At 33.9% G+C, this 14118-nt stretch overlaps 1 protein-coding gene across 4 annotated transcripts in view; it reads right to left on the bottom strand.

The window, feature by feature from the left end:
• Positions 1–14118, bottom strand: part of LOC141549566 (palmitoyltransferase ZDHHC11-like) — a 173440-nt gene that overhangs the window by 29820 nt on the left and 129502 nt on the right. For all 4 annotated transcript variants that reach the window (XM_074279191.1, XM_074279192.1, XM_074279194.1 and 1 more), the window contains one exon: positions 7205–7317. In XM_074279191.1, coding sequence (XP_074135292.1) covers positions 7205–7317 — 113 coding nt within the window. The remainder of the gene's footprint in view (positions 1–7204; positions 7318–14118) is intronic.

Below are 14118 nucleotides of genomic sequence, written 5' to 3'. Positions count from 1 at the left end.
TTTTCTTTTTCTTATTATTAGTGATCTAAGTTATTCTTTCATGCGGTTGAAAAATACTTTGCAATTAATCTCTTGGTAAGTATTTAAGATTTTTGCTCATTTATCTATTGGGAAATGATCATCAGTCATACATACACATAAAAAAGTTATTAATCTTGAATATTAAACCCTTATTAGTGAAATATGACACAAAAATTTGTCCATCTGACTACTTCCCTTGTTATCCTAGATGCATTCATTTTTGTCTATACAAAAGTTTGTCAATTTAATGTAATAAAAATTAGAATTTATTTCTTGTTTTTGTTTTTAAGAACACATTTTCTACCCACAATTGTGAGAGGTTTATGATTTGCCCCTCTTCTAATTTTTTAGATAACATGATCTTTAATATTAAAATCTTGTATCCATGTAGAGTTGAATATGGTATAAAATGTTGATCTGAGTCTAATTTTTATTTTCTATTTTTTTCAGCAATTAAAAATATCAAATAAGGAGCTTTTTTCTTAGGTAATTAATGTTTTCTGCTTTATTAAATACTTGGTTGATAAGTTCAGTGATTTCTAATCCTCTCTTGTCTAGTCTGTTCCATTGTTTTCTCTAATTTAAAACTCATATCAGATGATTTTGATGCCTGCTGCTGCTTCATAATATATTTTGAGGTCTGGAAGTTCTTATTTCACCTTTCATCTTTGTTTCTTTGCCCTAAATATTCTAGATCTTTTGTTTTTCCAAAATAATTTTGTTACTATTTTATCAAGTTGTATAAAGCATTTCCTTAGTAATTTTATTAGAATAGCATTAAAAGTATACCTCAATTTTGGTAATATTATAGTTTTTATCTTATTGACATGGCCCAGCCATGAGCCAATTATTCCTCCAGCTATTTAAATTTTTATTTTTTTTTTTATAAGGAAAATGAATCTATGCAAGTCTTCTGTGCTTTGGTAGCTGTCCCCAAATGTTTTATGCATTTTGTACTTATTTGAAATGGAATTTTTTATATTTTTGCTTATTGTCCTTTGTTATTTTACATAGAAATACTATTGTCTTTTGAGGATTTATTTTGAAGTCTGCAACTTTGCTGAGGTTATTAATTGAATCACTTAGTATCTTTGCTGATTCCTAAGATTTTCCAAGTAGACCATAATATCATTAGCAAATGGCAATAGCATTGTCTTATTTTTACTAATTTATCTGCCTTTATTTTCTTTCTCTTGGGTGCTATTGCTGGCATTTTCAGAACTATATCAAATAATAGTGGGACAGTGAACATACTTTCTTCATATTTATTAGGAAAGTTTAGTAAATCCCCAGTGCATATGCTGCTTAATTTTGGTTTTAAATAGATTCTTTTTGTGGATATTAAGAAAAGACTCCTTCATAATTTGTAGAGATTTTAGCATAAAAGAAAGAGTGTTGAGATGATTATTTGACTTTGAATGTTCTGGATTTTAATATGATTGTTTTGATTATTTTTCTCATGTAAAATCATCATCCTATCCTTGGTATAAATTTCTTGATCATAATTAATGTTTTCTTAGTTAAATCATTGAAGTCTAATAGGATTAAAAAAATTTGAGTTAATATTCATCAAGGATTTTGGCTTTCAGTTTTCCTTTTGAGTTTTATCTTTCTTTGGTTGAGGTATTAGTACTATATTTGTTTCATTAACAATTCTGATAGGATGTTTTACTTCTTTATGAAAACAATTTGTGAAGTATGGGTGCTAATTATTCTTTATAAGTTTTATAGAATTATCCCATGAATCCACCAGGATAAGGAGTTTTTTTCCTCCCTTGTTTCTTTATGCTGAAATCTTTTTCTAATTTGAGAAATTTTCTGAGATTGTGTTGCGGGCATAGCTCCTCTAAGATTCCTTGTTTGATCTACCTTTGATACAAGATCTGGTCAAGCTAGTTTGGGCTTGTACCCCCCCACGGGATCTGAGCTGGCTTGGATAACCCAATCCCCAACTATCTGAAAAACCCGCCAAAAATCAGGAATCCACCCATTACTTCTTCAAGCAGATAAAAAGAGCAAAAGTGGAATCATCTTTGGTCAGAGATTTGAAAGATGCCAACCAAGATGTTTGCATCAGAGATTCTCTGTCCCCACTGCTTTTGGCGTATATCTTCCTCCATCTAATGCCTTTTACTAACCAGACCTTAACCTTGCTTCCAAACCTGACAATAAACATCTTTTTACCCATCTAGGTTTTCAGCCTGTAAATTCATTTACAGGGGACTCTCGCTGCTATTAGACCTGATTTAACTTTGTATCCTTGGGCCGAATCCTAAGGGGGTTGCAGGGGAACTCCATGTGACTCCCTGTACCCTGAATCCTGCCACTAGACCTCAATTAATCCTATTGAGGTATATACCTCCTCATTTGGTATTTACCTCATGATTTGGTTCATATTAACCTCATCATTTGGATTATTTAATATATCTTTCTGGTCTACTAGTTTGGGTATTTTATGTCTTTGATGATATTCCTCTATTTTTGGTTTCCAGCTTTGTTAGCATACAGCTATTTATCACATGTCCTGATAATTCTTTTTGTTTCTTCTAGTTTTTTCCCCATGTGATTTTTACCTTGCTCATTCTTATTTTATGGGTTTGTTTTTCTGTCATCTTTAAAGAAAGTAATTAAGGACTTATCGACATTATTAAGTCTTTACAAAGACCACTTAACACCTGGAGGATGGTTTTTATTTTTATAAATTTGGCTTCATTCCTTATGTATTTGAGAAATTAGGCCTTTATCAGAGAAACACTGTAATTTCCCTGCACTATCCTGTTTTCTTTCTAATTTTGGTTGCATTGGTTTTACTTGTGTTAAAACCCCTAGCTCTTTTCATAAAACATCTCTCTTCAGGCATCTGGATAGTGCCAGTGTATAGTATTGGGCCTGGAGTCAGGAAAATGTGAGTTCAAATTTTGCTTCAGATGCTTACTATCTATGTGATCCTGAATAAGTCATTTAATCTCAGTTATGAAATGGAGATAACAGCACCACTTACCTTACAGATTGTTGTAAGGATCAAATGACATGATATTTGGAAGTGCTTAGTATAGTGCCTGGAACATAGTAGGTACTATATAAATGCTACTTTGCTTTCCTTTTTCTCTAATTAGGAGGGTTTATCAGTGAAATGCTTTCCTATCACCAAAGCCAGTAGTCTCTCCTTTTCAATTTTTCTTTTTCATTCCTTCTTCCTTTCTCTTTACCCCAAACCTCTGTAGTGTTTTCTCTCTCTAAGATGACAAAAGTCATATTCCCCTAATTATTTACCCTTAATCTGACCCAGGTACAATATACAGTCCTTTCTATCCTTTATTCTCCTCACTCTTTTACCCTTCCACTTTGTAATGTACTCCCACAAAGGATACAGATTCACTGGTAGACATGGTCAAAATCATAAGATTTTGTCTGTAATGCTCCAGATATACGTCTTCATTGTTAGCTCTACCTGACTACCTCCATTTCTGTTTCCTTGTGTATCCTTAGAAAGACATTTCTCACTGGTCTCTCTCTGATGTCACTCTATTGTTGTTTCTGTCTTTGACTGTGCATTTTTTCAACTCCAATATATTTCTGTAGTTTATGGTGTTTAAGAAACAAAGCATCTCTTCAGATCTAGTTTTCATTCTGAGAATGTCTCAAATACCTCTTTATTGTTGAACATCTCTTTTTTTTTTCTTAGTTATAGTTAAACTTATATTTGCAGGAATAGGTCAACATGGGCTGCAACTTGAGCTCCATTGTTCTTGTATGTTTTATGGTGCATGCAGAATAGCCTTACATTGTTTAAATTTCCTTTCTTTTGTATTTGAAGGACTTTCTCATGATGTGCGGAACCTCTTTGTTTCTGAATTGCATTGTTAAATTTAACTATGTAGTTTGGGGTTTGCAGCTTTGATTTTTTTTCCTATGAATTTTTTCAATTGACATTTAATTTTCTTCATTTAGAAGTTCTAGACAATTCTCTTGTATTATTTCAATCATAATTATGTTAAGGTGTTTTTGTGTGTGTGTTGTATTCTTTTGGGAAACCTATGATCTCAGGCTGTCTTAACATATAGTGCCTTTAAGATCAGTATGTTTTGCTTGAGTAATGCATATATATTATTGTAATTTTTTTTTGCTTCTCTTTTTCCAGATTGTCCTTTACTTTTGTGTACTTGCATTCTCAATCTATCCTTTTGTTTGTTTGTTTTAGGTAAGACTTGCCATTGCAGATTACAGTTTTTCTATTCTGTGTATTTTAAAAAATTTACCATGAAGGTCATAACTTCTGCTCTCAAAATTTTTTATTTTGCAGCATTTATTCATAAATGCCTAAACTTATTTAATCAATCTGGATGTTTAATTTCATTTTGAGATTAATGGTTTTCCTATTAATTTTTGCTTGTGTTCAAAATCTGAGATTTTTTTCTTCCTGAAGACTTGATTAATTTCAATATCTTTTTCTTCCTTGTTTTCCCTATTGCTCATTGTCTGACTCTTTCCCTTCTGATAGTGGTTTCCCTGAGAGTGTATCTCAAAGTATTTCAGCTTCCTCTCACATTGGGCAAATAAAGAGTTCACCAGTTTAGATCTCAACCTCAGGTGACTCTTGGAGGAGCAGGACTGATCCCAGATATATGCAGAATTCTTCCCTCAGGTTTCTTGTAGTTCTGCATAACCACTCCCTCTGTGCCTCAGTCTTCTCACTTGATAGTTCAAAGCAGTGCAATAACATTGCTACCTGAGTGAGGGACAATTTCTATTGTGCAAATTTGGGTATTCAGCAATCTGGGATGAGGGTAGATTGGGGGTGTCAGGTTGAACTTCATTTCAAGCCTCTGACTTATACCTGCCTTCCCCAAATCACTCACTCACTCTCTCACTCTCTTTCTCTTTCTCTCTCAGTCTCTTTTTAACAGAATTCTGCCATGGTGGCAGCAGTTGGGAAGACTGTTACAACACTGTCTGTCTATCATGGCCTGACCAAACTTCTGAAGCTTGGAGCTGGCACTCTCTACCATTGAAAAGAAGGACAGAGAACCAGAGTGTAAGGCTGGTTTTTGTTGCAAACCTGGGGGAGTCCTGGAATTGTTTAATATAGACTTGCTGCTGGTAGCTTGGAAGGTGAGGAAAAGGCACTGAATGAATTCAGGGTAGGTATTAATTCATTTTTTAAATCTTTTTTGATTTGTTTTGGAATATGGGGAAGAACAAGAGACAGCTAAAATTGTTTTATGTCTTTGATAAATTGTGGGATCAGAGAAAATGTTTCAGTCTCTACTTTGTCACATGACCTAGAAATCCCTTTCCTTGATATTTGATGCATTTCCTTATTATCTCTTCAGAGAACCAATTCCAAATATTCTCTTCTGTTTTCAAGCTTCCACCTCTTTCTCCATCTCTTTTTCTCATTATAGAGCCTCATAATTTACTTGACTGAGCATAAAGTATTCATTGAGAAGTCCTTCATCATCTTCTGTCCTTACATATAGATTTAAAATCTTATTCTAGCCTCATTATTTTTTCAATTTTAGAGGATCAGATTTATCTACTATTTGCTGAGACTGTTTCCTTTCATACATAATTAATTCTATTACCTCCTATATCTATCTTGGACCTATATAGTGTTTCTGTCCTCCTTCCTCTCTTCCTCTTCCTGTATCTCTTATTTTTCTCTCTTTTTGTCTGTGTCTGCCTCTCTCTGTCTTTCTCATCTTTCCTTCTCTCTTGGTTCTTTTCTTTTGCTTTGTGACATTCTCATGTTTTCCTTATACTAACGTAATTTTCCCTTAGCCTTGTCATTTGTTTATACCATTTCACCATATCTCTTCTCCCTTTCATTCTTCATTTCTCAATCTTCTTTAATCTTACTTTCATCCTCACTATTTTACTAAAACTGTTCTCAAGGGTCTCTTAAGCAAAAGTTTCAATTTTGCTACTAAATCCTCATTTTCTCTTGAATTTTTCACAGTATTAACACATTTCTCTTTTAGCTTCTCTTAACATTGCTTTTTTTCCCTATTTTTCAATGGCACCAACCTACTCCTCAGTTTCCTTTGCTGATTTCTCTTTTCCTCCCCCTAGGAGTGGATGACCTCCAAAACTCAATTCTCATTCCATTCAAAACCACTTGGTATTCATTGAAAAATGTATTTAAAAGGACATTAACAAGGACTTTAGAGATCAAGTTCAAACTCCTAATTTTCCAGATGAGATTGTGAAATGATTTGTCTAAGGTCATACAATTGCAAGTAAATAAGCTGGGACAAATGATTTCATTAAGTACTTTACATTTCGTTAAAGTACTTTACAAAATCATTTTATAGGATTTTCAGAACAACTGTGGGAGGTAGGAATTATGATTAGCTCCATTTTACAAATTAGAAAATTGAGGCAAGCAGCAGTTAAGTCATTTGTCCAAGGTCATATAGCAATAAAATATTCGAGGCAGGGTTTGAACTGAGGTCTTCCCCACTCAAAGTTCATCACTCTATCTATTCCTACCTTCTAACTGTCAACTATATGTTAGGTGCTGGGTATTCAGAAAAAAGAAATGAAATACTATCTGCCTTCAAGAAACTTATATTTTATGTCACCTCCCCTCCTCCCAAAAAATCATTTTATATCTCTATGCTACCAAGTATAGTTCTTCAATGTCTGATGCAGCCTGGATAGGAATTCTCATAAAGAAAATAAAATAATATGACATATTAATCAATCCTGTTTAAAAATAATCTTAAAAAAACCTTCTTGTAGCTTTTCTTAAGAATTATTGAAATAAGCTAAGACTAAAAGTTGTCACCTGACCCAATTTATTCTTACACAGTGTTATTTAGAAATATTTAGTAAATTGTTACAAAAATATATTATGAATTCTTAAATTTTATAAAAATTATAAAATTCTTACAGAAAAAATATGAAATTACCAGTTTTACAGAATTACAAATTTTAATTATAGAATTACATAATTATTTATGTCTCAAAAATAAAGGATTATAAAGTAATTCTTACAAATTAATTCTTAAAAGCATTGATTTGTAGCTCTTTACAAAGAACTCAATCACTGAATATCATTAAATCTGACAATTAAACCTGACAATGCCAATAAAATTTCCAATTTGATCAACTTCCACATAATTTTTGCAAGAATAAAAATTTTTAAAAGGGAGATAAGTCATGCTTATTAAGTTCCTACCTCTAAGTTAGTTGTGGTTGATTTCAGTGGTATGGAAATCTTTATTTGAAGATTTGTGCTCTGTTTTTGCCGTCCCTGGGTCATATAATCAAAGGTGCTCAGTTGCCGGAACACTGGATGGGAGAAGCAAAGAAAAGTATAGAATTATTATAAAACATCCAAAGAGGAATGAAGGCTAGCGAGAAAGAAGTTGCATTGTTAAATTGAGGTCTTCTTGAAAAAATGGAGAAGAAAATGGCAAATTGCTTCAATATTTATGCTAAGAATACCCCAGATGGGGTCATGAAGAGTTGATCATGACTGGAAGGTACTGAAAAACAAATTCTTAGAAATGTCACTTGACTATTTAGATGTGCTTCTTGTCTTTGTTTTTGTTTTACTTTTAGAAGGAGGCCAGGCATAATGGTTTATTTAGAAGAGATTGAGACTGGTGGATCTCTTGAATTTAGGAATTCTGAGTTGTAGTAATTGTAATCTCAATTGGGTATTCACACTAAGGTAATGAGTCCTTAAGAGGAGTCAGTAGGCTGCAAAAGGAAGACAAAACTGGCTCAGGTAAGAAATAGAGCAAATATTCCAGGTCAATCGGTACTGGGATTGGGTTAGCGAGTGACCAGAGCTAGCTTGGGTAAGGTAGGGTGACCTAATCTAAAATAAAAAGAAAGAAAGAAAGAAAATGAGGGAGGGAGGGAGGCAAGAAGGAAGAGAAGGAGGGAAAGTAGGAAGAGAGGGAAGGAGGGAAGAAGGGAAGGAGGAAGAAAGGAAGAAAGGGAGGGAGGGAGAGGAGAAAAACAGAGAGAGAAAGGAAGAAAGGTAGGAAGAAAAGAAAAATTAGATAAAGAAGTTTATTATACAAAGTGACATAATTTGAAAAAAATTCTGTGGATTTAAAAAAAAAAGCAGTAGCAGCAACAGGGGCTAATTCAACTCTCTTCACAGCACATCAACTTATCTTCTACTTTCCTTAAGGTCAACACATATAAGATAGTTTATAAATATTTCTAAAAAACAAAAATGGCCACACACAAAAAAACTATTCTGAGACTTGAGTAGATGGTTGTAAGGAATGATAGCCTTGTTTCGAGGAATTAGTTGTATATTTATGTTCACTGCCTACTCTTTGGATGTGTCTGTATATACAGAGTAAAGCAAAAAATCCAGTCACATCTGGTTAACTTAAGCAAAATAAGGATTCAACTTTCACTTTTCAAAAACTTTTTTTTAACTTTTCTTGAGTAAGACCATTGAACTCTCAGAACTTCATTTTTTAAAATCCCTTTGCAATTTTTACTATATTAGCTATTTGCACTATTTTAATCAGTCTTTTTTTTCTCTCTGGTTTGCAGGAAACTCTAGCAAAGAAAGTTAACATCTGTGATCCAGAGGGTACCTAGGCATGGAAGGATTAAGTAACTTGTGTAGTCATTTTCTGTCAGATGAGTCTTCTTGAGTCTATGGCCAGTTCTTTATCCACTATTCCATCCTGCCTCTCAGTTTAATTTAAATTAATAATATTATTAATCATATGTGTATACACATGTATATATTCACACGTACATATACATGTGTAGATACACCTCGATGTATATACACATTTATAATCACATATATGTATAATGTACATACATATACATATGTATATATAAACATTTTGATTATTTTCCATTTATTCCACATGTTAACTTGCAGATGTCTAACATGTTATGTCTTCTGCATCAGAATATAAAAGTTCCATTAGGGCAGGTACCATTTTGGGGATCTTTATGTCCCCTGGCAAATATTTGCTGATTGATTCTCACAATAGTCCTATAAAGTAGGTACAGATATTATCACCCACAATTGTTCCCTTTTCAAGAAAAGGAACTCTGAAATTTCCTCATCCTATCAAAATCATCTATCATTCATTTTTTCCTATGTTTCCCAACTATTTCACTATGGCTTCAGATCCCTCTACTTGAAAAATAGTTATTGCCCAACTGCCATTACTGAGTCTGTATTCCAAAGAAATCATAAAGTAGGGAAAAGGATCCATGTGCAGCTCTTTTTGTGGTATTAAAGAATTGGAAAAGGAGTGGATGCCCATCAATTGAGGAATGACTGAATAACTTGTGGTACATGAAAGTAATGGAATATTATAGTAATATTAAAAAAATCAACAAGATGATTATAGAACGGTCTGGAAAGATTTACATGAACTGATGCTGAGCAAAACAAGCAGAACCAGTAATACATTATACACAATAACAGCAAGAAGGTGCCTTAATCAACTATGAGAGGCTTCGTGATTCTCTGTGGTTCAGCAATCCAAACCAATCCCAATAGGCTTTGGACAGAAAATGCCATCTGCATACAGGAAAAGAACTAAGGAGACTGAATGTCAATCAACACATGCTATGTTTATGTTCACTTTTTTCGGTATTTTTTCTCTCCCATGGTTTTTCCCTTTTGTTCTGATTTCCTTTTCCAACATGATTCATAAAGCAATGTGTATCAAAAATTTTAAAATGCTCTAAGAAAAAAAGTAATCATTGAGAAGTAATCTCCCAAGCCATCATCCTTGTTATGCTACAGTTTCATTATCCTCCCTTTCCCCATTATAAATCAATTCAACTCTACACTTCCTCTCAAATCACTTTTTCCTTTATCCTACTGCCTATCACACATTGCCAAATCCCAAACTGGATTAAATTCATCATCCTTCTCTCCTATTCATGTACTACATAATGGAATTGGAGGAAGTTACACAATCATGCTGATTATTGGGTCAATGACAAATTTATCTAATCTCCATTAAAATTACTTTTTTCCTTATCCCTAATTTTTTTCCCCCCAAGAATCTCTCCTGTGAAGCTGTTGGTAACCTTTTCATTACTTAAGTCTTTTACCACAGAGGTGACTGATTACCTTCCATAAAATTTTATTGATAAAATAGACACCATTCAATGTGAGCTTCCTTATCTTTACACATCTGTCATTCTAAATCTAATAGACTCTTTGGCATTATTCCTCAGTCTCACCTTCTTTATTTTAGTCTTATTACTCTATAATAAGGTAGCTAAATTTTGAATTTTTCCCCTTCTTGTGCTCCATCAAGTGGTATTTTAAAATTCTCTTTCTCTCCTCTGTCTCTCTCTGAATCTCTATCTCTGTCAGTCTCTCTTCTCTCTCTCTTGCTTTCACTCCTCCCTCTCCCCTCTTTCTCCATCTCTGTCTCTGTGTCTCTCTATCTCTTTCTCTGATCTGTCTCTATCTCTCAGCTTCTGTCTCTGTCTCTGTCAGTCTGTCTCTCATATCTTTCTTCCTTCACATAATCTAGAAATATGATAATCTTTTCTAAATTCTTATTCTCAACATTTCTCCTACATTTAATTTTTTTACCACCTTCTTTCAGAAACTTGTTTTTAGAACCTTCTACTTTTTGAGGTATAGCTTTTGCTGCATAATCATTTCCATTAATCCAGTCAAAATGCATTTTTAACTTTTCTTTACATGGGGCACTCCATCTCCCATCTCTATGCCTTTGCTCTATATCTGGGAGATGCTCTTTTCCTTACCTTAGAATTCCTTGGTTTCTTCAAGGCTTATATTAAGTATCACTTTCTACATGAAAACCTTCCAGCTACTCTGGACCCCCCTAAAACAATTTTGTATCTTTTTGTATGCTTTATTGTTTTAAAATCATTTTTCAGTCAAGCCCAACTCTCTATGATTCCATTTGGAGTTTTCATGGTAAAGTGGTTTGCTCCAGATTTCTTTTTCACTGCATAGAAGGACATAGAAAGGAATGAAGAGAGAAGAAAGGAGGAAAATAGGAAGGAAGGAACAAAAGAAGACAGAAAAAAGAGAGGAAGGGAGAAAGTAGGGAAGGAAGAGAAGGAGGGAAGAAGAGATAAAAGCAGGGAGAAAGAGGGAGGAGAGGAAGAAGAGAGAATTAAGGAAGAAAGAGAGGAAGGAGGAAAGAAAGAAGGATGCAAGAAAGAAAGAGGGAAAGAAGGGAGGAAAGAAGGGAGGGAGAAAGCGATGAATGAAGGAAGGAGGGATGAAAGAAAGGGAGAGAGAGAGGGATGGATAAAGAGAGGAAGGAAGGAAGAATGGAGGGGGAAGGAAGAAGGGAAGGAAAGAGACATGAATGAGAAGCACACAGAATGATAGACATGATAGGATTATGTTCTGTATAATTGGGGCTGTACCCACACTCATGTACCAAGATTCAGAAAAGATGACTTTAGGATCAAAATGCCAAATACTTAGGTGAAAAGACCTCAGAGATCTTAGACCAATGGCATAATTTCATTGATGAAGATACTGAGAGGCTCAGTTACATGCTCATGGTCATAATCTCAAATTCTCTGACTTCCTCTTCTCTTTTCCATTCACCTACTTCTCAGCTGCTTGTTATCTGGGAAATGCTCCAAAGTATTGCAAAAGAAAAATAATGAGACAATAGTGGTAGTGATGGTTACAGCCAAACAAGTATAAAGTGTTCCATTCTTATTCTTAGCATAGTCCTTGATGGGGGAAAAACACACATCCCATGGCTCCTAGCATGATGACTTGCACTCCAGTAATTCAAATGCTTTTGTAGTAAATTAGTTGAAAAAGCATTACTGTAATGCACATTTTTGTTATCATTCATTATATATCTATATTCAATTATTTAATCCTATACTTATATGTTTCCTATGTTATCTTGATATACTTTGCATTTCTAAAGCGCTTACTACTCTGAAGCTAAAATCACTGTTTTTAAATTACATTCTCTTGAAGGATGATTTTTCAACTAATTTACTATAAAATCATTTGAATTATTGGAGTGCAAGTCATAGTGACTTTGGGCTTGAGGCATCAATAGACCTTAATTCTAGTCTCTCTTTGACATTTCTTGTGTGAACTTGGAGACATTTGATTAGGAATAAGTCACTTAGCTTCCTTGAGACTCAGTGTTTTTCTGTAAATATAAAAGCAATAGCACTAGATGACTTCTAAGGTCTTTTCTAGCACTATCTCTGTGATCCTTAATTTTCTGATTTTATATTAAGTACCTTGAAGGAAGAGAGTCAGATCTAGTTCCTAATATGTCTACCTCATTCCCCTTCTCCCCCACTCCCACCCCGTGCTAGGCAGATGAAAGATACTTCTTAATAATGGCTGTTGAGCAGATTTTTCTTTATGCTAGTTAGGTAGTAAAAGTAATACATGCAAGATAGACATTACTATAAGCAAAAGTCTCAGAATAAATATGGAGAAGTAGAGAATTTTCATTTGATTTGATAACAGCAGTAGGAAGCAAATGAAACAATCTTTTTTAAAGATTCTATTAAAATGAATAGAAGTGTATTAAGCATTTATGTCTAAAGCATAACATACTAGGTGTTAGAGGATTCTAAAATGAAAATTAAAGGTTCCCAGATTCAAGAAGTCCAATTAAAATATAATGAGCACCCAGAAGAGGTACAAGGGAAATGAATAAATAAAAGGAGAAATTTCTTTGGGCAATAGGAAGGATTAGATAAATTAACGTTTTGACATATAACAAAGGAAGAGGAAGGAAGGAAAAATAATAGCTGATTTCTTCAAGAAAATTTGGATTCAAATATTATTTCAGACACATACCAACTCTATGACTTTGAACAAGCCATTCAAATTCTTAGTAGCCCAAGTACCTTTCTGAATTGCAGAGTAGACACATACATTGGTAGAGGGATTTTTTTTTTATTTTTTTTTTTGGTTAGAAGAATTACCTATATTAATGAAAATTACAGGGCCAGGTAAAAAATACAGCATAAGGGGTAACTGAGGGGACTTAAGAATGTCTATAAATATATCTTCTTTTCCCTGGATCAGAACCTTGTTATAAGAGAGAAGCTTGTACAGCTCACTGAAACTATGAATTACACTATGTAGGGTCACTCAAGCCAGACAGATTATAGTAAAGAGTTTTGAGAAAAGATGATCCACTAGGGAAAGAGTTGGCAAACCAATCCACTATTTTTGCCCCCCCCCCAAAAAAAATCCCAAGTTTAAAATGCTGTAAGATATAATATGAGAATGTGTTCAATGAACAAGAGCTTGGCCAGACTTTGGGAAACAGACGAACCTGAGGGTGCTATGGTCACATAGTTGTGAATAGTCAGACTTGACGGAGTGAATGAATGAATGAATAACTAAACAACAACAGAAGATATCTCATATTATTCTCCTATTTAAATAGATCACAATCTGCTTTGTAAGAACTTGAAAGTTAAACCATTATGCTTGATTTCAAGGTCCATCATGATATAGATCAAGCTACCTTTTCAACTATTTCAAACTATTTGTTTGTTGAGTAAACAAAGTTCAAGGCAATGCACTGGATTCTGTGAGGGGTAAAGGAAAGCAGAAGACACAATCTTACTCTCAAGGAGCTTTCAATCTTATTGGAAAGATGACACAAGTGGAATTTGGATTGGTTCTTGAAGAAAGTGTAAACTTTGGATAGTCATGACAGTTTGATACATGTTAACTTTGAATCTGGATAATCCAAGTTTCTAATCCAGTAGATCCACCCTTAGGAGAGAAACCAGTTACAAGCTTGTGGGAAGATGAAAGAGAGGGCCAGCTGAGTGGTATATGTTTTATGAGGAAGCAAAGGAGAGAGGAACATGTTCACTAAAGTCAATGTAAAACCCTGGTCACTTTGTGCCAGTTATAGCTCTAACAATCAATATGTTTTGGAGAGAGGACAAACGACAAGTAGACCAGTGAAGAAGAGTTCATGTCAACAGTGTAGGAATGATAAGATAAAAGTCCTGAATCAAAGGCTTATAAGTATAAATATAAAGGAAAACATGGAGATTACACACAATAAATACTAACTAGATGAGGGAGGAAGGAGTGAGAGAAGATGTGTTCAAGTATAACAGTGAAGTTTTGAT

Source organism: Sminthopsis crassicaudata, chromosome 1 (assembly GCF_048593235.1).
Source record: "Sminthopsis crassicaudata isolate SCR6 chromosome 1, ASM4859323v1, whole genome shotgun sequence".
Lineage (NCBI taxonomy): Eukaryota > Metazoa > Chordata > Mammalia > Dasyuromorphia > Dasyuridae > Sminthopsis > Sminthopsis crassicaudata.
Note: the sequence above shows the minus strand (reverse complement) of the source record. Positions and strands in the feature narration are given on the sequence as shown.